Source organism: Magallana gigas, chromosome 5, assembly GCF_963853765.1.
Source record: "Magallana gigas chromosome 5, xbMagGiga1.1, whole genome shotgun sequence".
NCBI classification, from domain to species: domain Eukaryota; kingdom Metazoa; phylum Mollusca; class Bivalvia; order Ostreida; family Ostreidae; genus Magallana; species Magallana gigas.
In genome coordinates, this window is record NC_088857.1 from 36,102,014 (window position 1) to 36,124,667 (window position 22,654).

General features: G+C 34.0%; 1 protein-coding gene across 5 annotated transcripts in view; it reads right to left on the bottom strand.

The window, feature by feature from the left end:
* LOC105336857 (uncharacterized) overlaps positions 1-22,654 on the bottom strand; it is a 54,437-nt gene that overhangs the window by 18,305 nt on the left and 13,478 nt on the right. For 4 of the 5 annotated variants that reach the window (XM_066084847.1, XM_034458412.2, XM_066084848.1 and 1 more), the window contains exons 5-15: positions 17,639-17,804; positions 13,913-14,094; positions 9,879-10,020; positions 8,609-8,787; positions 8,040-8,190; positions 7,384-7,559; positions 5,725-5,838; positions 5,442-5,555; positions 5,207-5,320; positions 3,365-3,478; positions 3,121-3,234 (exon numbers count right to left, since the gene is read on the bottom strand). In XM_066084847.1, the coding sequence (XP_065940919.1) occupies positions 3,121-3,234; positions 3,365-3,478; positions 5,207-5,320; positions 5,442-5,555; positions 5,725-5,838; positions 7,384-7,559; positions 8,040-8,190; positions 8,609-8,787; positions 9,879-10,020; positions 13,913-14,094; positions 17,639-17,804 (1,566 nt within the window). The remainder of the gene's footprint in view (positions 1-3,120; positions 3,235-3,364; positions 3,479-5,206; positions 5,321-5,441; positions 5,556-5,724; positions 5,839-7,383; positions 7,560-8,039; positions 8,191-8,608; positions 8,788-9,878; positions 10,021-13,912; positions 14,095-17,638; positions 17,805-22,654) is intronic. The other variant, XM_066084850.1, reaches the window with a different exon arrangement.

A 22,654-nucleotide genomic window follows, 5' to 3' on the forward strand; every position in this document is an offset into this window, starting at 1 on the left:
GCGAAAATAGGCCTCGGACCCCCCCTGGCAAACACAATTATCCTTCGGACCCCCCCTGGAAAAATTTTCTGGATCCGCGCATGTGAGTAATACAAATGTATTGTCTACAGAAAAATTCATCTATATCAAAGAAAAGGGGGAACTGATGACAAAAGAAACAAGTAAACCATCGGTCAAAATTGACAGTATTGAATAGTGGACAGATGCGTTCTTTATATATAGCAGTATCTATTCATCAGCCCACATTGATTTAGTTCAAAGTTTATTCAAATATTTGCATGATGTTAGATTGGGGGCGGTAAGAGTAGGTGGTCTGGGTTTTAAAGCTACGATGAATAAATCCCGCCTACAGAGTAACATGGATCCTTCAATTTCATGGGGAAAGGTAGACAGCGAACTTTGGCTTAACTATATGTCTCCATCTAGCTCATCGCAAATTGCTTCCACTGTTTCCCAGCAGTCTAACAACATATGTTTTGATTACAATTACAAGGGAACTTGTATTCGTTCAGTTTGTGTTCATCACCATTCATGCATCAGGTGCCATGGTAACCACCTAGTATCCCAATGCCCTCTTGTACTATCCTACCCTCAGTCTCAGACTCGGGTCAGCAACATTAGGTTTAACAACCAGTCAATTCTTAAGTTAGTTAACCATCAAGCATTTGCCCCCATTCGTTTTCGTCCCCAAACACCACAGCATCGGGTCCCCAGGGGCAACCCCCCAAAGCATCTAATTTCCATATTTCACCTGTAGGAGTAGTACCTAAAGCTGATGGGGGTGGCGTATGATTATGCACCTTTTCTATCCTAAATATGAGAGTATTAATTATTCTATTGACCCAGAAGTGTGTTGTGCATTATTCTTCATTCGACAATGTAGTGGAAATGATATCTTCTTAAGAAAAAGGGCATTACTGGGAAAGGTAGATATGAAAAGTGCATTTAGGTTAATCCCTGTTCATCCATAGGACTTCGAATTGTTAGGTTTTTCAATTGACTCCTTATTTTATGTGGACAAGTGTTTGCCAATGGGGTGTTCAATAAGCTGTAAGATATGAAAGACATTTGCAAATTTTTTGCAATGGCCTACTCAATAACGCTCGGGGTTAGAAACATTAGATCACTGTTTGGATGACTCTATATTTGCAGGAAAGATACTGTAAACTGAAAAAAACTTATGTCAGAATTTGATAATATTTGTACAGCGCTAAATATTTCGTTAGCAGAGGATATAACTATGGGTCCTGTTTCTGTGCTTACATATTAGGGTTAGAAATTGACACAGTCAATATGCACATAAAAATCTCTACACCGAAAGTAGAAATTTTGAAACAGTATGTGCAGGAGTTTTTGGCCAGGAAATCAGTTTTATTAAAAGAATTGGAATCATTAGTAGGAATGTTCAATTTCTTCGGCAAAGCAAGCAGGTCAAGTAGGGCATTTAATCGCAGATTCTATGAAGCAATGAGTGGGGTTTCGGAGGCTCATCATCATATAAGGTTATTGTCATATATTATATATAATATGGCTATATTTTTGGAGAAATTTAATGGCATTTCATATTTTCTATCTAGAGAATAGATAAGCTGGGATGTTTAAGAATTGTTTACAGATAGTACAGGTAATGCAGAGCTTGGATGTGGTGCATAGGGAGATGGGCATTCTTTGAATGGCAACCAAAATGGCATTCATCTGACATAAGCAGGGAAATGACATTCCTGGAACTAGTACCCTTGGTTTTAGCTATTAGGTTATGGGGTCAGGATTTAGAATGCAAAAAAGTTTTGTTTTTCATAGACAATATTGCATTAGTAAGCATAGTTAACAAACTTCCAAGTCTAAGAGGGTAATGCAGTTAGTGTATGCTTATGCAGTACAATTGTATTTTCAAAGCTAAACATACAGAAAGTGGCAATAATTGTTTCGCCGATTCTATTTCACGCAAGAAATGGGGAAAATTCAGATAGTTGGCAAAGGAGCAGACAGAGCCAATTCCACAAGATTTTCTGCAGATGATTTACAGTTTCAAGTAGATAAGTTACTTCAGGCTTCATTGTCAAAGAACACAAAACTTGCTTATGATACATGTTTAACAGCATTTCAAAAGTTTAGATTGGAGCACAAGTTACAAAATGTATGGCCAGCATTACTAGAACACATTGTACAGTTTATTGCATATTTATCTCTTAAAGAGTTTTCTTCAGCTACAGCTAGGTTATATGTGTCAGCAATTGGTTTCGAATGCAAGTCTAGGGACCTAGATGATGTTACAAGAAATTTTCTGGTTGTTAAGATGTTAGAGGGAATGAAAAGATTATTAGTGAAGAAGGACACAAGACTCTCAATTACCCATTCTATTCTGTGCAAAATTGTTCAAGTGCTACCTTCAGTTTGTACTAACTAGCACGAGTCTCATCTTTTACAAGCTGCATATATGTTAGCATTTTTTGGTTTTTTAAGAGTTGAGGAATTAGCAATTTCCAAAGGCAATAGTCCAGCCACTATCATCAATATATCGGACATCAATTTTTCCCTAGATAGGTCCAACATGTTTTTAACCATCAGACAATAAAAAAACGATCAATATGGCAGAAGTGTAGTTATTTGCATTAAAAAATCTTCCAGTTTTCATTGTCCAGTAAGGTATATGTTAGCCTTTTTGTCAATGAGGCGTTCAATATTCCCGTTCAACTTATGTGACAAGTTTGTGGAAATAATTAACAAATATATATTAAAACAATCAAATGCTACTGATTTATGCTGCTGCTCTTTTAGTGCTTGTTGCTGCTGCTGCTACCATATTGCATTTAAACTATAAACATTCAACTGCTGATATTGAACTTATATTATAAACATTCAAATGTTCCAACTATAGCTGTTTGCGGTCAACCCGAAATAGCCAAAAATATTTGTGCTGCTCATGTTAATTGTTCTTGCTTCTTTGTTGTTGGGTATTCCCTGCTTAGCGACCTATGCTGCTTTTATTGCCACGACCAAAACGCCAATCAATAAAAATCGAATTACACAATTTCTTGTGTTTGGTAATTTCTTCTATATAGATTATCTCATTTCTACCCATTATTCCATAAACTTAATGTCTAATTTATCTCAACTTACTATTTTCACAGTTTGTTCCATTAAACCCTTGTGTACAATTACACTGATAATCGTTGATCAGATCTATACAAGTTCCGTTATTCTGACAAGGCTCTGGTATACAGTCATTAATATCTAAAAATTGAGAAAGAACAAGGTATCTTACCATTCAGGCGCAATAATAAAGAGACATATTAAAGACAAAAGCAATATATGAGTCTTGTACATTTTTCAAACCATAAATGTATAAATTCATAGTGCTTACTGTTTTCACAATTTGTCCCATTGAATCCCACCATACAATCACATTGGTAGTCATTAACCAGGTCTATACATGTTCCGTTGTTTTGACAATGATCGGGAAGGCAGTCGTCAATATCTGTATTTTTTTTTAGAAAAATATCATTGTTAAAATTTGATTAAATCAAACATAAACTATAGTTTATGGAATGCATATTTTTTAAAATTGTCAAATCATTATTACTTGAAACGTGACCGGGATTTTTAAAATTACAATAAATAAACGTTAAGAAAATCAGAAACAAAAAATACAAATGCCCTGAAAACTGAATTTAGACAAATTCATCACCATACTATTCCTCAAGCCCCCCCCCCCCATCATTCATTTTTAATTAAATCAACAAGAAACAAATCATTACAATTAAAAAAACGGCAATTCCCTTAAATTTCATTGATTACGAGGGCAGTATAGTTCAAATAATAAAGAATATATTTGGTATGGTCAAATATATGCCACCAATTTTAATCAATTTTTAAATAGTATCGTTAAAAATCAAATCTTCATAAATCATTGTACAGAGGATACATCTCACATTAATCTTGATTTTAGTCATTATTGCTCATTCGCTGTTTATCTATGACGTCACCTTCATGACCTATTTCACGCAAATTTGCAAACAAATAAAAATATTTTCGTTTTTTCTTCATTTTTTTGCGTTCGGAAATATAGAGCGCAAGTCTGCTAATGTATGATTTCTCCAGATAATTACACACTTTATACTATATACTTGTACTTCAGCATGCCTGCGCTCGATGTTTCTCAGTCGAAAAACCACCAGAAAACACACCTATTTTGCTACAAAACATCAATTTATCAGAATAAGGCAATAAGGCAATCTTGATGACGCCATTTTTACATTATAACGTCACTGTGGTGATAACCTTTTACACTCTTGTTTTCAATATGATTTTAATATTATATTTAATCCTATTTGTAAAGCTCTTTATAAAACTTTAATCTCGGTTCGGTTAAAGTTATGACTGACGAGGCTCCTTTTTGGCGGGTTTTTTTTTCTTATTTGGATAACAAATCGATCAAATCATGTTTCAGTTATAATTGCAATCTGGAAACAATACATTGTAGCGATGAGGAAATAAAATGAAAAACAAGGAAGGGTTAGAAATCATGCTTTATATTTGTAAAAATTGTCTTTGGTCTACATTATTTGAGATGCGGCCGCGAGATAAATAAGTGTGGTCTCAAGATGATTATATGCCAAACTCCTATATATTCCTATGAAATATTAGTACATTAAACGACTCTATCTATGAACGTGAACGTTATGAAACAATATAGATAAAAGAATAACTATGATTGACATCTGATCCTACCTCTCTTTTTGGAGGTCTGTGTTGCTCTGCTTTGAATTTGTATTCCATTTTGTGGATTTTTGAGATGGTTGACGGTTTGTTATTGTCATTTTTTCATGGTATGTTTAATTTAAGCAAGAATTGTACAAAATTCGGGCACAGTATTACAATTATCTATTCAACCATAATCTCCGTTCTTTATTATTAAGCAATCAGTCAAGCAGTTTATGAAAAATGTACGCTTTTGGCAAAATTTCATACGCTTTTTGTGTTGTCTTGGGCTAGGACCTTGCATAAACTTTCATTGCATGCTATCAGAACGATACCTTTTTGTGAATGAAATGGTAAAATTTCTGTACCGTTACGTTCGATTTGGTGACGGTACGGTTCAATTCTTTTAAGGAACGTGGATTTTTTTCAGGTGATATTAAGGTTCATTTTTAAGGGGTAATGGCATGTTTTGGGCTCTATAAAAGGACACCATATCTCAACTTACTATTAATGCAGTTTTTGCCATTAAATCCATCCATACAATAACACTTGTATTCATTAATCAGATCTACACAAGTTCCATTGTTCTGACATGGTCGAACGTCACATTCATCGATATCTAAATAATGATCGTAATTTGCATTTACTAAAACAAACTAAAAACACAGAAACAAAAATGAGAAACAATAACTTTACACAATTTCAAAAGAGGTAAAAGAATATGCATTTAAAGTGTTTACTGTTTTCACAGTTTGTCCCGTTGATTCCTGCCACACAATCACATTCGTAGTCGTTGACCAGGTCTGTACATGTGCCGTTGTTTTGACAAGGATCAGGCTGGCAGTCATTAATATCTGCATATAAGAGGGAGATCTTGTAGGGAAAAAGATGCGATATTATACAGAAGTTTTACCTATATTGGTCAAAAATAAATTGTATTTAATTACAAACATCTTTGATTGAAGTGCTAGCATCCAAAATCCCCAATACTTGAAGGACATTGCATCCCGACTCCAAACTTACTCTTTGTACAGTCTGTTCCATTAAACCCGTCCATACAATAACATTCGTAATCATTCATTAGATCTACACAAGTCCCATTGTTCTGGCATGGTTGTTCTGCACACTCATCGATGCCTAAAATGGTGAATTAGACAGGCATTTATCTGTTAAGTGAAACAAAGACATTTTAAACAAAACAAGGTTTTAATATTTTAAGTTAAATTATAGTATATATATGCACTCATGACAATATATCTACTCCTTAATAAGAAGATTTTTTTCCACAACTTTCCTGGTACTATATTTTTTGTCGCGGAAGCTAACTAAATAACATGTTAATATGGCTGTACCATGTATGCTTCATATCCCTGACTAAGAGCGCAAATAATGGCTTTATAGCGGCGATACACATTATTTTACACAGATAGACATCAGTATCAAAATATAAGCATTGAATGCCTATTTTTTGGATGTCGTCAGTCCTATGACACATCAAGCGGTGCAGACAAATTATCATACCGCGCTTTATATATTGTGTCTTTTTTTTCTACGTGTCCATATTGCTTCTCTCATTATATAGAGTAGATATTTTCCTGTATTGATTATGGACGAGAAAGCTGTAGTCAAAAACAAACACGCAACCCAACCCCCCTACCCCCCGCAAAAAATAATAATCAGCACTGCTATATTGATTTTCAAAGTATAGAGATTGACCTAGTGCAATTAATTCAGCTGAATGTTAACTTAAAGGTCTGAATAATACATTTCTGTTACCTTTTAGTCACCTTTTCCGTGACTTATTCTGATCTTGTAACTCAATTTTTGTTATAAACATGATAATTAAATTACAATAAACACACGTCGTTCAAAGATGACAAGCAACACTGTAAGTTAATGGTACAGTTTGTTTGCAACAATCAACGCTTTGTTTTGCACCTATGTTCAAAAACAAATGAATGAAGGGATATTAATTTTCATGATATCAAGATGATTTCAACATTTGCCTGTATTATAATGGGTATTAATAATCTACAACGAGAATTTTTTCGTGGAAAATAGTTAAAACTTTGTAATGAATTTGATTTCATGCCCTATCATTGTTGGTTGTTGTTAAAACTGTGTAATGAATTTGACTTCATACCCTATTATTATTGGCGTTCATGCGATGCTTTATTTGCAATTTTGTTATGAACACCATGCATACGTCGGTATTTATTTGCAGGGATGGATTTTTAAGTGTCGCACCTTTATAAAACTTAGTTTGATTGTGTTTTTTTTTTAAATAATTTTGCCCATGCATTGTAATGGACGATCACATCCATACATAAAAAAAACACGCGCGCACATTAACGATGCTATAGCCCCCTCGCAATGAGTTGTGCGAGGGAATTAAAATTAATTATACATGTATAAGTACATTTGTATACAATAGTTTATTTGAAGCATATATCACAATGCTGGTTATTTAGAAGATATACATTCATCTCACGTGTATTCTAATAAAAGATACAATTAGATTGCTTTATTTGACAAATTTATAATTATTGTCTTGGCTTAAAATATTTTGTTGGATATATTAATTTGATTTGATTTGAATATATTTTCATTGTACAAAATTACAACTGGGATATATAAAATGAGATATAATTAAATTTGATCAATATTAATATGTAGCCTTACCACTATCACATTTAACATATATGTCGTTATAATGAATACAATAGTCTTTGTAATCATATCCCTTGTAAAACTGCAAACATTCCATTAGATCTGTTTCTGTGCCACTGCATTGCACGTTGCAAATATGAATCGGACCTGACCCATGTTGATATAACCGATAGACAGTAGCATTATCCCTGAAATTGATTATCAAAAGCATGGTAAAATGCAATGTATTAGGCGACTGAGTAAAACCCGTATACGTTTCAGACATATTTCAAAGAAGAATATGAAATCTTTATCTGTCCATAAGGATGGGGGTTGATTTTATTCAAAATAACGATTTATATTTGCATCAATATCGGTTAAATGTATATTTATTTCAAAATACTTACATTCCGTAGACCATATTTTCTTTTCATTTGTAACAAGTGTACATTATTGCATAAAAGTAGATAACCAGCAGGCATGTTTACGAAAAATCTTAGGACTATGGCGCGTCTTAAGGTTTAGAAAGGGTAGACTACCCCAAACCATTTTATATCGGATAAAACAAATAAATATTGAATTCATTCCTTAAATCAAATCAGAAGAAGATTCATAAACAGCAATAACCCTAAAAAGAAATTCATATAATGTTCAATACATTTTAAAGTGTTAAAAAAATCAAAACATACCAAAGGTACCCGATAGATTTACAAACTACTGCGGTACTTGCGTCATTCCAAACCCCAAAGGCATCAGAGACAGTTCCCCAAGAGCCATTTATATAAACCTCTACTCTGCCCTCGTAAGGAGTTGGACCACCCGTTAGCCGTATTGTTATGCCTACAAAATGTTTTAATTACATTTGTACTCATATAATGTCAAACTCGATAGGAAAACATTAAAAGTGGCATACTGGTGAGGCGTAAGGCAGGCACGTACATGTAGCATCGTTTTTGGAAAGTATTAAAAAAAAATTAAAAAAAAAAAGTTTTCTTGCCAATCTTCAAAATCCTTGTCTGCGGTGATGGGGAGAGGGTAGCGAATCGCCTACCATTTCTATTTTAAGATTGACTTTGAAAGTTTCACTTTACTGTTGTACGTATTTAAGTGGATAGAGGGCAAACTCCTAATATTCTTTATTTTCTTTATATAAATTTGAGAAAAATGATGTGTTGCCAGGAAAAGTGGGAGACAGCCCTCACGCTGATGCTTAGTGCTTGCAAATGTTGTAAATATAAATGGTAAATGTGAAACATACTGCTATAAGATGTGCAATTTACAGATACATCCTTAGAGTGGTCACAAACGTGGTTTCCCCATCCGCGGTGGTAACACTGCAAAATACTACTTTCATTTCCCTGGCATTCAACACCATTCATATATACTTGTCCTGTTCCTCGCCCAAAAGGTTGATCATGCAAAGTCTTAGCTCTCTCCCTAGCATTAATGAAATAGATTATTTTTAAATGAATCGATTATGCCCCAAATACTACAATTTTGTCCGTCAAGGACAATGAAATTACTATTACGCACATAATACAAATCAAAACTTAATACAATAAAAGAAAAAGTGGCAAATTTACAAATTCCACGTTCCCCATTACATGTACCTTACAATGCTATATATAGTGAATGGCAAGGTATGCATAAAATACACAAAGAATTTGATAAAATGCACAACTTGCAAATTTGTTTTTAGATCAAAACGTTTTGCAAATATGCACATCCACTCCTTTGTCTATAACAACAGACACACTTTCAACTCAAAATTGCCGAAATTCCCAAAAAAATAACGAAATCGGAATTATCTGAAAATATGCTCATTTATGCATTGCGTCCTAAATAATTACAAAGTTTCACTAAATTCCATGTAGCAGTTTAAGTTGCGCTTACAAATTAAGCATTACAATATTTATTATATAGCCAAAATTCTAAGTTTAAAAGAGCTGACATTGCCAGAAAAATAATGGAATCGGAATATCCTGGTTATATGCACATCTCCACATTGTGTCCTTACTCCTTAGTATTAAGTTTCACTTAATTTTGTGCAGCTATTCAGGAGAAGTTGCGCTTGCAAAAAAAAGCCTAGGACTGACGGACTGACTGACAATCTGAATGGCTTACTGACTGTCTGACGGATGGGTCAAAAACATCATACATGTACATTTACCCCTTACAACTTCGTTGCGTGGGGAATAACTACTCTTTGCGACAATAAGAGCTGATTACTTTCTATATTCTCCTTGGTCTTTTGCAATATAAAAATAAGTTTATTACACAGTACGAAATTTAAAAGGCCAAACTTTTTTTAATATCAATAATGTTGCTTTTATTATTATTTTTTTATTTATTAAACAAATCGTAAAAAATTCATCGAAATTATTGACAATGTTTAATCATACATTTTTATTTGAAAGCGTGTATTTAAAAGATAAACGAAGTCTTGTGAAAATGTATAATAATAAGGAGGTTGTAATTCTATTGTTCAAACAATCATACCTATGACAAGAGAAAATATAACCACTCACGATGAGAACCCCATAGAGGTACAAACAACAGCTGTGTTTTGGTCATCCCATGATTCGTCACACACAGTCCCCCACACTCCATTACGATACACCTCTACTCTTCCCTCGTACACAGTCGAGCCTCCTGCTAGTCGCACCGGGTCTGTAAATTGATAAATATATTAAAAACAAGGATACGTCTATACTACTACAAAGCAAATATGTTATCGATTTTCTGAATTTTATTGTTCTTTTTTGTTTTTAAACGTCTTAAAAGGTACGGATAGGACTAATAAACATCACAGACACATAACATTTCCATTGTTTTTAACTTCGTATTACAGTTATAAGACTTCAAGAAACATTGGTTCTATTATTGCCAAGACAAAGCATGTAGACCTAGCACTGGGTCAGCAAATCATTGACAGTATTCAAACACTTGGAAAATAATGAACTTAGTGACAAATATGAAGCATTTGAAGATGCCACAGAACTGTGTAGAGTGCAAACGAAGGGTCCCTACACAGGCTAGTTTGCATATCTCTATGTGACAAGACAGCGGTCTTTGTCAAACAGTCGTTGTCTGCAGTCGCTTCTCTCTTCGAGAATATCAGGAAAATAAGGATGAGTCATCTTACTGCTGTCTTGATACGAATTTCTAAAAATGTTGAGAAAGCGAAGGCACGTTTAAACTATGTTACGTAGGAGGCTGAGCTCATCAAGTAGGAAGCCGTCCTGAAAGCACCTGTTGACAATAAAACGTGAGCTGGAAAAAGCTGAATCCAGGTTCAGCACTATCTGTTAAGTGTTATACTTTTCTCAATCTTCTACAAGATTAATGAAGAGTGACCACGGGAGCTACAAACCCCCTTGTCATCCGAGTTTTTTATATTTCTTTATATGCATGATAATAAAAAGAAAAGAAAAGATTATAACCCTCCTCTTCAGATGTTCCTGCCAAACTGAACAATCATGTGCATGATAATGACAAATCTCTTACCCAGTAACCTAAATTAGCAAACTAACTCTCTTTCTGAGCATCAGATAATAAGATAGATGAACTAAACTTAAGTGTCAGAGTAAATTAAGCCGCTGAATTGGAAAAAGTAGTTGCCAAAGAACAGTTACTGCCTCAGAGACCCTAGAACTTTTATGATTATTGTGGTCAATATCTGACGTGATAACAGTTTCACGGATATTAGAACCATTTTAACAAGACCTTGGACTTCCAGTAGGACGTAGCTATCTATTTCTTGCGTCAAAACAAGTTAAAAATTATGCAGTTTCAAGCGAAATATGCACCGATTGCGTATTACTACCTCAAATGCCAGAAAAATCTTGTTGATTTCAAACAGCCATGGCTGATTGGCTACATGTAGCAATGAAAAAGACAGGCCTACGTCAGATTGCTGTTTGACACAACTACCAAATGTCATTGGAAGCTCTTGTTTAAATGGTTCTATGAGTGCACTCAGAGCAACAACAATGGAATGCTGGTGAATCCCCTAGGACCAGAGTCCAGAATCAAAGCTTAAAATATACGGGGTATAAATTGCAGAACCCAGAAAAAGTTGTGAAATATTTATGGGAAGGCCTAAGTCGTGAATATGGAAGCACAGATACAATTGAAGCACTTGAGGGCCCTACGGATGGTGGTAGCAGGAAATTTCTGAATTTGTCTTATTTAGTTACAGAAGGGAAATTAGTGAAGTGTGATCCTGTATTTAACACGTAATTTTCACACAATGACACATCCCGTGGAATCAACGAGTTGTGCGTAAGCTGGCAAAGCGTCGGGAAAATTGGGACTCAAAATGTAACAGATTAAAGATAGACAATCACATTTCACAAGTACCGAACCATTTTGTCTACTTTCTGTGTTTACAATATTTCTGATTGATCGGGCGCATGTATGCAATGATCCCAGTCTTGTGTGTGTGAGTTTAATTTATCTAAGCTGGCCGTAAAAACACAGAGTCACAGCGTGCATTACGCAACGCTTATTGTCAAACAACTGTGTAAGCTAAGAAGACGGATGTAACAACATATCTGAACTCTGACATTGTTAGTGTTTATGCCTCATTAATGAAACTAGTTCAATTCATCAACTTAAGGACTTATGAAATTGCACGGAAAACATTCCATTTCAGAGGTGCTGTGGTCTAAAACGTCACCTTCATAGAACTTTAAGGAAACTGTGAAATGCGATATATTCGGATCTGCAAATCTTGTTTCGATCATTCACCCTGAACCTGAGTGTACAATTAGGCATGAGGGGTAGCAGCTTTGAGGGGAGTCATGGCGAGGAGAGTCTTTTGATTTAGGCACATAATGTACTGAAATTGTTGGCACTTCGTACCGCAATAGAAAATCATATGCAAAGATTTTACAAATATATGTGTACCTTGTTTTAAACAATGCCGTGCAATCAATGGTGTTTTGCTTGATAGATAACAAAAGTAAAAAAGCTTTGACCATATCAGCCTTTTTATGCCTTTGCAATCGTGGAGTATATCAGACAAATTAAATATGTTCTTTCTTTGTTTTGTGGACAGTTTATCTCCTCTGGGCATATGGATCTGGTGCCCAGTCATTTAAGGATCATATACTCTTAAGTTTACCCTATTGATATAGCGTAATGTCATTCCACACAATTATCATAAAATATAATGCTTTTAATAAAGTTTGGCCGTCGGTGACATGTATTTATAGATAACTGTGCATCAATTTATTATTAATCTTTTGCATTAAAATATCCTGTTCGCAGTTTCCGGTTTCTATAAAAAAAAAAAAAAAATTTACAAATAAAATGAAAGCCGATAACGGTTTTATTATTGAAAAATCATTTCTAAAAAATAACTTTATTGATCCATAATGCACTGGTGCGTCGAGACACCGTATATTCAAAACAGTTTCGACAAAAATGATACGATTTTATCAATTTATGCCCACCTATTTACATTAGAGTTTGCCAAAATGGAATGCTACACCAATATGTTATTGTATGGATTGCTAAAGAATCATATTTGAAACATGATTTCGTTGTTCAAAGAACGATATATGCTTCTCATCATACGGATTTTTTTTTATGAAATTATGGTTGCAAGTAGGACACAGTAGAGTTAATTTAAAAATTCGGCGTTAAAAATGTATACATGTATATCAAGCAATTAATGCGTAATAAATTTTGTCCAGTAATATTTGCGAGAAGTTTTGTTTTTTTTTCTTAAAAAATATTATTGGAATAAAAAAATATGTTGTTCATATTTTTCAAATCTATGTATAAATCTTTTCAAAAAATTCGTGCCTTGTAGAAAGACATGTTAGGCAATCATTTTTAATATAGAAATTTAAAGAGAATGACAAAATGTATGGATATGGATAAAGGAGATATATAAGTGAAAAGGGGTTTTAGGTATATATTTGTGTCAAATCTATATATAAAAAATGGACTCGACGTTTTGTGTTTTCATACCGGTAAATCGAGGTATGATAAATATTGTACCAAATGTTTTGTTGGGAATGGGAGTTTAGATAGAGTCATAACGTTAACATGGAATAATTTTTTTTAATTCAAAACAAATAGTGTTAATAACCATTTATAATATTTGCAAAGGCGTAGTCACTGCCATGAAAAGAGTTTTGGATCACTATTCAGTGCCTTGCACGGTGACAAAAAGTGATCAAATAAGGAGAAAATATCCCATAAACTCCTTTTTCATTTAACGCGATCAACCTGTGCGAGTTATAAGTTTACTTTAATCAAAGTTTTATATATTATTGAAGATATGCATTTTATATGCCCTGATTTTCCACCAAAAAGATTTGGATCTCCTCAATTACATTTAATATGCTTGAATGATACATCTTTCATGTCGAAAGGCGATTCTATTGTTATTTTTTACTTTAAAAATAACTAGCATTAAAAAATATTGGCATTTGTTAATGTCACCATAAAAAAAACTAACTACAACTAGTCAACATCACTGGACGAGGTATCCTAGACAAGCACAATAAGACCAACTGAATAAAAACCGTAAACAAAATATTCTTACTTGTATTAGGCAAGCAGTCGATAGATACGTCCTCCCAGTGGTACATGTACGTGATGTAACCCCAACCGCTGTGACTACACTCTTCTATTTCAGTCTCATTTCCCAAACACTGCACATCTGCAAGCCAGACTGGACCAGAGCCATGTCCGTAACGCGAACAGCAATATCCCTCCGATGTAATCCTTAGTAATTACATGTACATGTTTGTCATTCTTAGTTTCATTGAATTCATAATTGGTTAGTAATAAGTTTAAAAGTATATCTTTAATCTATAAACAACTTGACGCGATGATGTCTAAAATTGGTTCATATAAGAACCGTTTTTACAAGAGCTTGGAATTTGGACAGTACGTGACAAACTCCTATTTGACGAAGGTGGGGTAACTCAAGGTAACTGTCCAGTCACTGGCTAATAAATATGGATATATTAAACGCAATGACACTCGCCCGACTTCACCCAGAGATGTATATTTCGCCGAAACAGCGTCAATTTCACACAGCAGAGCAGATCTTGGCAAAAAGGTTTCCGGTTTTGACAGTCTATGAATTTTAAAGAGCTTCTGTTAGTGAATTAGAAGTTTCACAAAGCATACTTAGGACTAAGTTGTATCTTAGGAAAGAACTTTTTCCTAAGTTCATTACTTATCCGTTTCACTATTCCAATCTTATCTTATGTATTTCCTAAGTTATGTCTTAACTTTAAGACAGGTAAATCGATGTCTTAGGAACAAACTTAACATGTCGACTGTCTATCTTAATGAATTATATGCATATTAAAGTTGAACAAAAATACTAAAATACACGTATCATTCAAGGGCTATTATCAAGATCGATTTTTAATCTTTTCAAAAAGACGAAATATGTTCCTTATAATGTGAAAATTTATGACTGGCCCTAAAAATGCGAGATTTATATGGTCCAAATTATTCATTTCAAAGCTCCGGCGATAGAGATACATTACTCTAAACTGAAAACTTAAAAATTATCAAAATATACCTATATTTCTTCATGATGAGTTAATTTTTGGTGTAGACTTCTAAATTTTACATTTTTTTAGATTATCTGATCGCACACGAAAATTGATAGCGGGTATAGTTATAGATAGTGCACTGATGTTAAATTATTCACGCCCGGGAATCACTGTTCTCTTTAATAGTTTTAATAAATCAGGAATGAGTACTAAATAAATATTCAATTACAGATTGACTGGATGAATTGCCCTATCCCTCCAAGAAATAAGTCTTCTTATGGGGGGGGGGGGTGTTAATTCATTTTTTGTTGGGGGATGGGGCTAGGAATGTTGACGCTAAATCCTCCATAGGAATGCTGTTTTGTAAAGTAACTGAAAATCTTTCCTTATATCCTTGTTTCTTCTATCAGCCGAGATGCATTTATTTGCGAATTTCGATTTTTTCTTTTTGTAAAAACAAAACAAAACACAATTTTTATATCAATCATTACAAGAATAACGCTAAAGTTCCACATCTGTCCATTCCAAATCCTACTTGTCACTGCATATGATTATTGTATTCCATTTGGAACATACCGTATGAAACAGTAAAATCATCTGGATATTTCAACGATCGTTTTTAGATTTAGGAAGAAGCATATCAGTATACGTTAACACATGCTATTGATAAAAATGGACCAACTAGACCCAAAAAAACACACTCGAACATTTATAAATATAACAGAAATTATAGCAGTGACCAATGTTTTCTAATAATTTATGCGGTCCAAAAAATAATATTAACATATAAATAACGAAATATATACAGCTAAAAAAATTAGTACGATTTATCCATTCTCTCAAATTAAAAAAAATAAACTATACGAATTTATTACGTAATTTTGATCTACTCTTGTATGCATGTGAATGTAAAAATATCGTACAAAATTTTAGTACATGTACATAGAAACTACACTATTTGCACTCTATTTACACGATTTACTTTTTTTCCAAGATGTTTCTAGGAGAATAAGGGAATGGTTTTTTACATTCATTAGTTTACATTCGTGTCATATTGAAATTTAAGGAATTTAAATAAACGGTATCAATTAAGAATTACCAATATGGTATGAAAGTGGCTTACATAGTACAGTACCCGCAACGTTATTCTTTACAAGATAAACGATAGGATAGGATTCACGCACGATAGGATAGCATTAACGCACGATATAACAGTATACGCGCACGAAAGGATAGGATTAACGCACGACAGAACAGTATACACGCACGATATGATAGGATTGATACACGATAGGAAAGGATAAACGATGTTCATGATAAACCTATGATCGCTTTAAACGATATTTACGAACAAACTGATAATGGCAGAATTTGAGAGAGAACAAGATTTACGTGGAATTTCTTTTTAGTAACAATTGCCGAGTTGTTAATCATCGCTGCATCATTTATAGAATGTATAAAAATGACCAGTTAATTTTTTTTCAACTAAAATTATGAGCTTTAATGATCAATAAATTTTCTGTTTTGGTAAAATTGTTTTCATTACCGAACACCCTAGCCGATCGCCGCGAATATTTCAGCCCGAGATTTTATCACTCGGAAAATATCAGGTTTAATTATTATATATATCCAACTCTTGTATAAAGTAAATATAAAATCTATTAAAATCAATTATATAAATCCAACTCTTGCATAAAGTAAATATAAAATCTATCATAAGTACATTTCTTTCTGTATAAGAAAATGATGCATTAAAAACGAATTATTACAGACAATTTAAATTAATATTTACGCAGATACACATTCCGCGTACGATTTGTTAACATTGTTTTCATTACCACACACCCTAGCTGATTGCCGAGAACATTTCAGCCTGAAATCAAATATCACACGGAAAATAACGGGTTCAAAATACAACTCGGGTTTTAATTAAATATAAATTATATCATAAATAGTTTTGATTCTGTAAAATATGATGCAACAAAATTATATTGCATAAAAGTTAATGTTTTCGCAGGTATATATACACTCTGCGTACGATTTAATATATTCGATATACAGGTAAATATGTTTCCTTGTTCCTAAGAACTTCGTTTTTCATTTTCAATGTTAACAGATATGATTTACATATAATATTGGTTAATTTTGATCTTAAAATTAAAAAATTAGTATCCTGACGGAATGTTGGATAGGATTTTACAATTGTTGTTCGATAAATATTGGTATAAGGCGCACCGAACGAGTTGCAACTTAGTAATAAATTTACTTGCTTATGAAAAGGCACAAAACGATTAACACGATAGGATAAACGGAAGAATTGTTGAAATTAAACGATAAAACTGATAGGATTAACGCACGATAGGGTATGATTAACGCACGATAGAACAGTATACACGCACGATAGGATATAATTAACGCACGATAGGACAGTATACACGCACGATACGATAGGATTGATACACGATACGATAGGATAGGATTGTAAAAAATAACGTTGCGGTTACTGTATCTTAAGATAAGTCAACTGCGATACGCTATGATAGTTTTGTGAAACAGCTATGACAAATCTTAGGAACTTCCTTAGTTATAGCTTAGGCATATCGTAAGTTCTATCTTAGGAAACATCCTAGGGAATCTTTGTGAAACGGGCCCCAGGTCAATATTTGATAGCCTGTTTTAATTAGCAAAAGAGATAGTAACATGCCACAGAAAGTCTTAGTTCTTGTTAAAACGGTTCTATATGTAATAACCCTTACCAAGGTAATCCTAAGGATCGACACACCACTGCAGCCAGGTTTTTATACACGTCATGCCGATTATAATGATAATAACTCTGATACACTGTTCCCCAAGTTCCGTTGTAGTAAACTTCTAATCTGCCTTGGTATTTAGTCAATCCTTCCACAAGTCGGACTGTTGTACCTGAATATATAATGGGTAATCACTACATGTGAATGAAGACTGCCTTGATAGCAGTTACATGTAGTTATCCTTACTTTTATGGCGTGTATTCATTTACCGTCTTCCAATTTAAATATACAATGTCATGTAGTGGTTATTATATATCTATTATGGTGTATCCTGAATTATTTGGATAAAGGGTGGTGACGAGGGCGAAGCACGAGGCACGCCTTTCGTCCAAATAATTCAGGATACACCTTAATAAATATTCAATAACGTTCTTGCATCATGCGTCAATTAAAACATCATCACCAAGTGTCGTGTGACAAGAGTTGGATGCCTGATTATCAATAAGACGAATAGTTAGTGTAAGTGTTTGATGCGTGATTTTAGTTTTGACCAACAAAAAAAAATAATGGTTTTGTCAGGTGACCGAGTGAATATTCTCTCCACTGCTCTTTTCCGTCATCAGTATACTATATGACGCATTTGTTTGACCGACTATTAACAAGATAGGATCTTTCCAACACTGAGGATTGACGAGATTTAGACCCCGAGGTTATAAAACTTTTTCCATACTCGTACTCCAACTCGTACTCCGTACTCCGAGTATGTGCTCCACTGAGTACGACTCTAAAAACCGAGGTTATAAAAGTTTTGGAGTACGTTCTTCGCTGAGTACTATTTGGAGTATGCTCCTAAAGACGGTGGATGAAAGAACTGCGAACGCTAACGCCCGTTTCCCGCCTACATTTTACATCCAAATATTTCGGAATTTCTGTCAGATATTGAAAAACTAAGTTTTCTACTAAAAAGTATAATCAAATCCTCATCAATTTATATCAAAACAAAATTTGTAATAATATTATTTATTTTTAAACAAAAGTTTTCCTAACGAGGGGTCTAAAAAAATTTCATTGAAATCGGTCTCTATGGGTGAGGAAAATTTTATTTAGCGGCCAATATGTGCATAAAAACTTAATGATAACATATTTACGATATGTATTAAAGTAAAATTTCATTTTAATTCATATCTGTTAATTAGTTTTCGAAAATTCACAAAGCAAAATTCTTTTTTTGGAATGTATTTCGGTCTGTAGACATATGTTCCCCCCCCCCCCCCGTGAAACAACAAACCCTTTGGTGAAAATATGCTAAAAAACAATAATTAAAACCCCTCAAAAGGAATTTTTGTTTCACGGGGGGAAAAGATGTTTTAAAAAACATTTCCGTTTTCCGTTATTTTCTATTATGAAATGAGCTATTTTAACCCAAAATACAAAATTATCTCGCTTTGTTTGACCAAATCATTTATATTTAATGAAAATATACATAAATGTTTACATTATTATAAAAAATTAACTTTAATTAGACAACTTTCAAAAAAATGACTTTTAGTTAGGCGGCTAGACAATGCTATCGTTCGCAGTCCTTTTACTTTTCTTAGGTAAGACAGAGCACGGTTATTCATGTAAATAGTCTTGGCATATATGCAAACTGTACATGTAACACATTATTTACATGTACATATGGCTATGCCCTTTTTTATCTGCAATCATGGAGATGTGTCTGCCTTTAATATAACTTATGAACTATGGAGCAACAAAGACGATGAATCCAGTGTTATTGGTAAAATTATCAACAAATTGTGTTTATGTCAAATGTTTTTGGAAAAGAGAGAAGGGAGCGTAGATATAAACAACTTTTAAAAGAACGAGGTAATTAATGGTAAGTAGCTCTTTCTATCTCTCTCTCTCTCTCTTTCTCTCTCTCTCTCTCCCTCTCTCATAATTTCTAGCTTCCATATATAATTATATATCACGCGTGTTATAATTGATTAAAGTGATATCAATTGTTTAAACATAAACAAGCCTTTATTTAACTGTATTCATTCATTCATTCATTTCCGTCATATGAGGGTTATTTCAGAACATACAATTATACATACATGCAACACATACATTTATAATTATAAGACAAAGTATAAATATTTACATATAAACACAAAAAGGAGGGGGGGGGGGGGGTTCTTCAAGGGGGCACGCACAAACACAGGTTATGCCGCTAACATTTGGTTAGGTTGAGCTTTGGGGGTCCAATAATAGCGTACAGCAGTGTCAAACACCAAATTTTATTTGTAAATAATCATTTGTGGAAAGCCACTAATATGAGATTTAAGACTATGGGGTCACCGGGACCCATCGTCCTTATATTCGAGCGTTTGTAATCAAATATTAAACCAAAGAATGTATTTCACTTTACGTTTACTTAAACATGTCTATGTTTCGATGTTTTAATTTGAAATAAATAATAAAGATCATGAGGTAGGTGATGTTCCGTGTGATCAAAATGACTTTGATATTTGGAAAATAAAAATCAAATACTAGCAGATGGTTCGGAATGGATACCCTACCTTCCGGCAGTAAAATTAAATAAAAGTTGAGAACACATCTAGATCTCTGCAGCTACATGTAGTATGTATGGTCACATAGGAGGCCAAATATGTCCGTTATAATTTAAAAATATTGCCAATCTAAAACTTGAAAATTTGCAATCTTTTCATTTCAGTTTACATCTAATGCCGTTTAACCTGCGTTTTAATTATTTATTTGATTTTTGATCACTTTCTATATTTCCAAGTAAGATTGCTTTTTGTTAACGTTCAGAATAAGATTAATTATTTTTATCCGTCTTGATATTTCGAGATAAAAAGAAATGAACCTTGTTTAAAATTACTCTTAATTTGATACTACAAAAAAATACGATTTTTAAAAGCCAATATTTTCCACAGACAGTAGCTGCTCTATGAAAATTTAAAGAAAAACAATTATATAAATAAACCACAGAGAGTAGGATTCGAACCCACCCCCCCCCCCCCACCCCACCACACACACACAAACATATACCAACTCCTCTTTGAAAATATATTCAGTTCCAGGGGTAGATCCAGAATTTGAAGTTAGAGGGGGCATGAGTATAAGTCAGGGAGTCTGGAGGCCGCTTTGAGGTTTTGTATGGTAAAAATGAAGTCTTCAAATAGACATTTGTGATATTTCTTCTCGTAATTACCGGTATACTTAATTAAATAAAAATATTTACAATACTTAGAGGTTTGTAGATTTAAAGACCTACAGTTATCAAGTTCCTCTGTCTTGTAGAAATATAAGAACCATTTCCTTTTATTTTTTTTTTCTTTCGAATGACTGTAAATTAATCAGTTTAAAAATCAAGTTCAATGGGACAATGTTAATTAATAAAGTTTTAAAAAAGATAACTATCTCAGTTTATATTTTAATAGCAATGAAGGAGTCGTTAAAACACTGGTAGTATAACCAATTAGTTAAAGACGGGTATGTGGGTGATTGGTTACATTAATTTGAACACAAGGACAGCGTAACCAAAATGGGTTTTCCATCGAACACACGAGTTTTCTTAATTTCTTCATATTACACCATTGAAATCAGTCTAATGTAGAGAAATCCCCCGAGTATTAAAAAAAAAAAAGAAGATAATTAAGACTCGCAAGTTGTACATTTTCTTTGCCAGAAAAAGTGTGATTTAACTTTATTTTGTCAATTTTAGGGGGGCAAGGCGCCGGGTGCGCCCTCCTTTAATCCGCCAATGATTTACCGCTTATTCTATAAAATGTTTTCTTTTCCAAGCTTTGTGGCAAGCAACATAAATGATAAATGATTCATAAGTGAGTAATAGAAAGTGTTATACTTTTATGCACCCCCATCCTTTGGGCATTCAGAAGTTGGAGTTCTATTCGCTTTTCGCTATTCACTATTCGAATAGCGAATAGAATTCTGTGGTCGGTTCGCTATTCAAATTACCGTAAACATGCTAATAAACGTAAATTCAAAATTTCATATAAACTTCCCTTTTTAATTGAAAAAAATAATTTCATAGTAAAAATTATTTTTTGCTCACCTAACCTGAACATTGACATAATGAACACGGCCACTAAGAGGCTTAGCTAGCCTGGCGAAAATGCGACATTTCGTATAATACAGTTATAATGGGATTTTTTCAAGGGGCTGGCTAACACCCTGTATCCCATATTTGGGCCTTCATATTTGGTGGGGATGGGGCACCGGGGAAGCCCATTCGACCCTCAAAAGAAATTGGGTTTACACGGCCATTAACAGGCCTAGCTAGCCTGGCGAAAATGCGACATTTCGTATGATACAGTTATAACGGGATTTCTTTCAAGGGGCTCGCTAACACCCTGTATCCAATATTTGGACCTTCATATTTGTTGAGGATGGGGCCCCGGGACAGCCCAGTCGACTCTCAAAAGGAATTGGGTTTACACGGCCAGTAAGAGGCTTAGCTTGCCTGGCAAAAATGCAACATTTCGTATGATACAGCTATAACGGGATTTCTTTCAAGGGGCTCGCTAACACCCTGTATCCCGTATTTGAACCTTCATATTTGGTGAGGATGGGTCCCCGGGACAGCCCAGTCGACTCTCAAAAGGAATCGGGTTTACACAGCCAGTAAAAGGTTAAGCTAGCTTGGCGAAAAGGCAACATTTCGTATAATACAGTTATAATGGGATTTCTTTCAAGGGGCTAGCTACAATTGTAACACCCTGTATCGAATATTTGGACTTTCATATTTGGTGGGGATAGGGCCCCGTAACAGCCCAGTCGACTCTAAAAAGGAATTGGGTTTACACAGCCAGTAAGAGGCTTAGCTAGCCTGGGGAAAATGCGACATTTTGTATAATACAGTTAAAATACGATTTCTTTCAAGGGGCTGGCTAACACCCTGTATCCCATATTTGGGCCTTCATGTTTAGTGAGGATGGGGTTCCGGGACAGCCCAGTCGACACTCAAAAGGAATTGTGTTTACACGGCCAGTA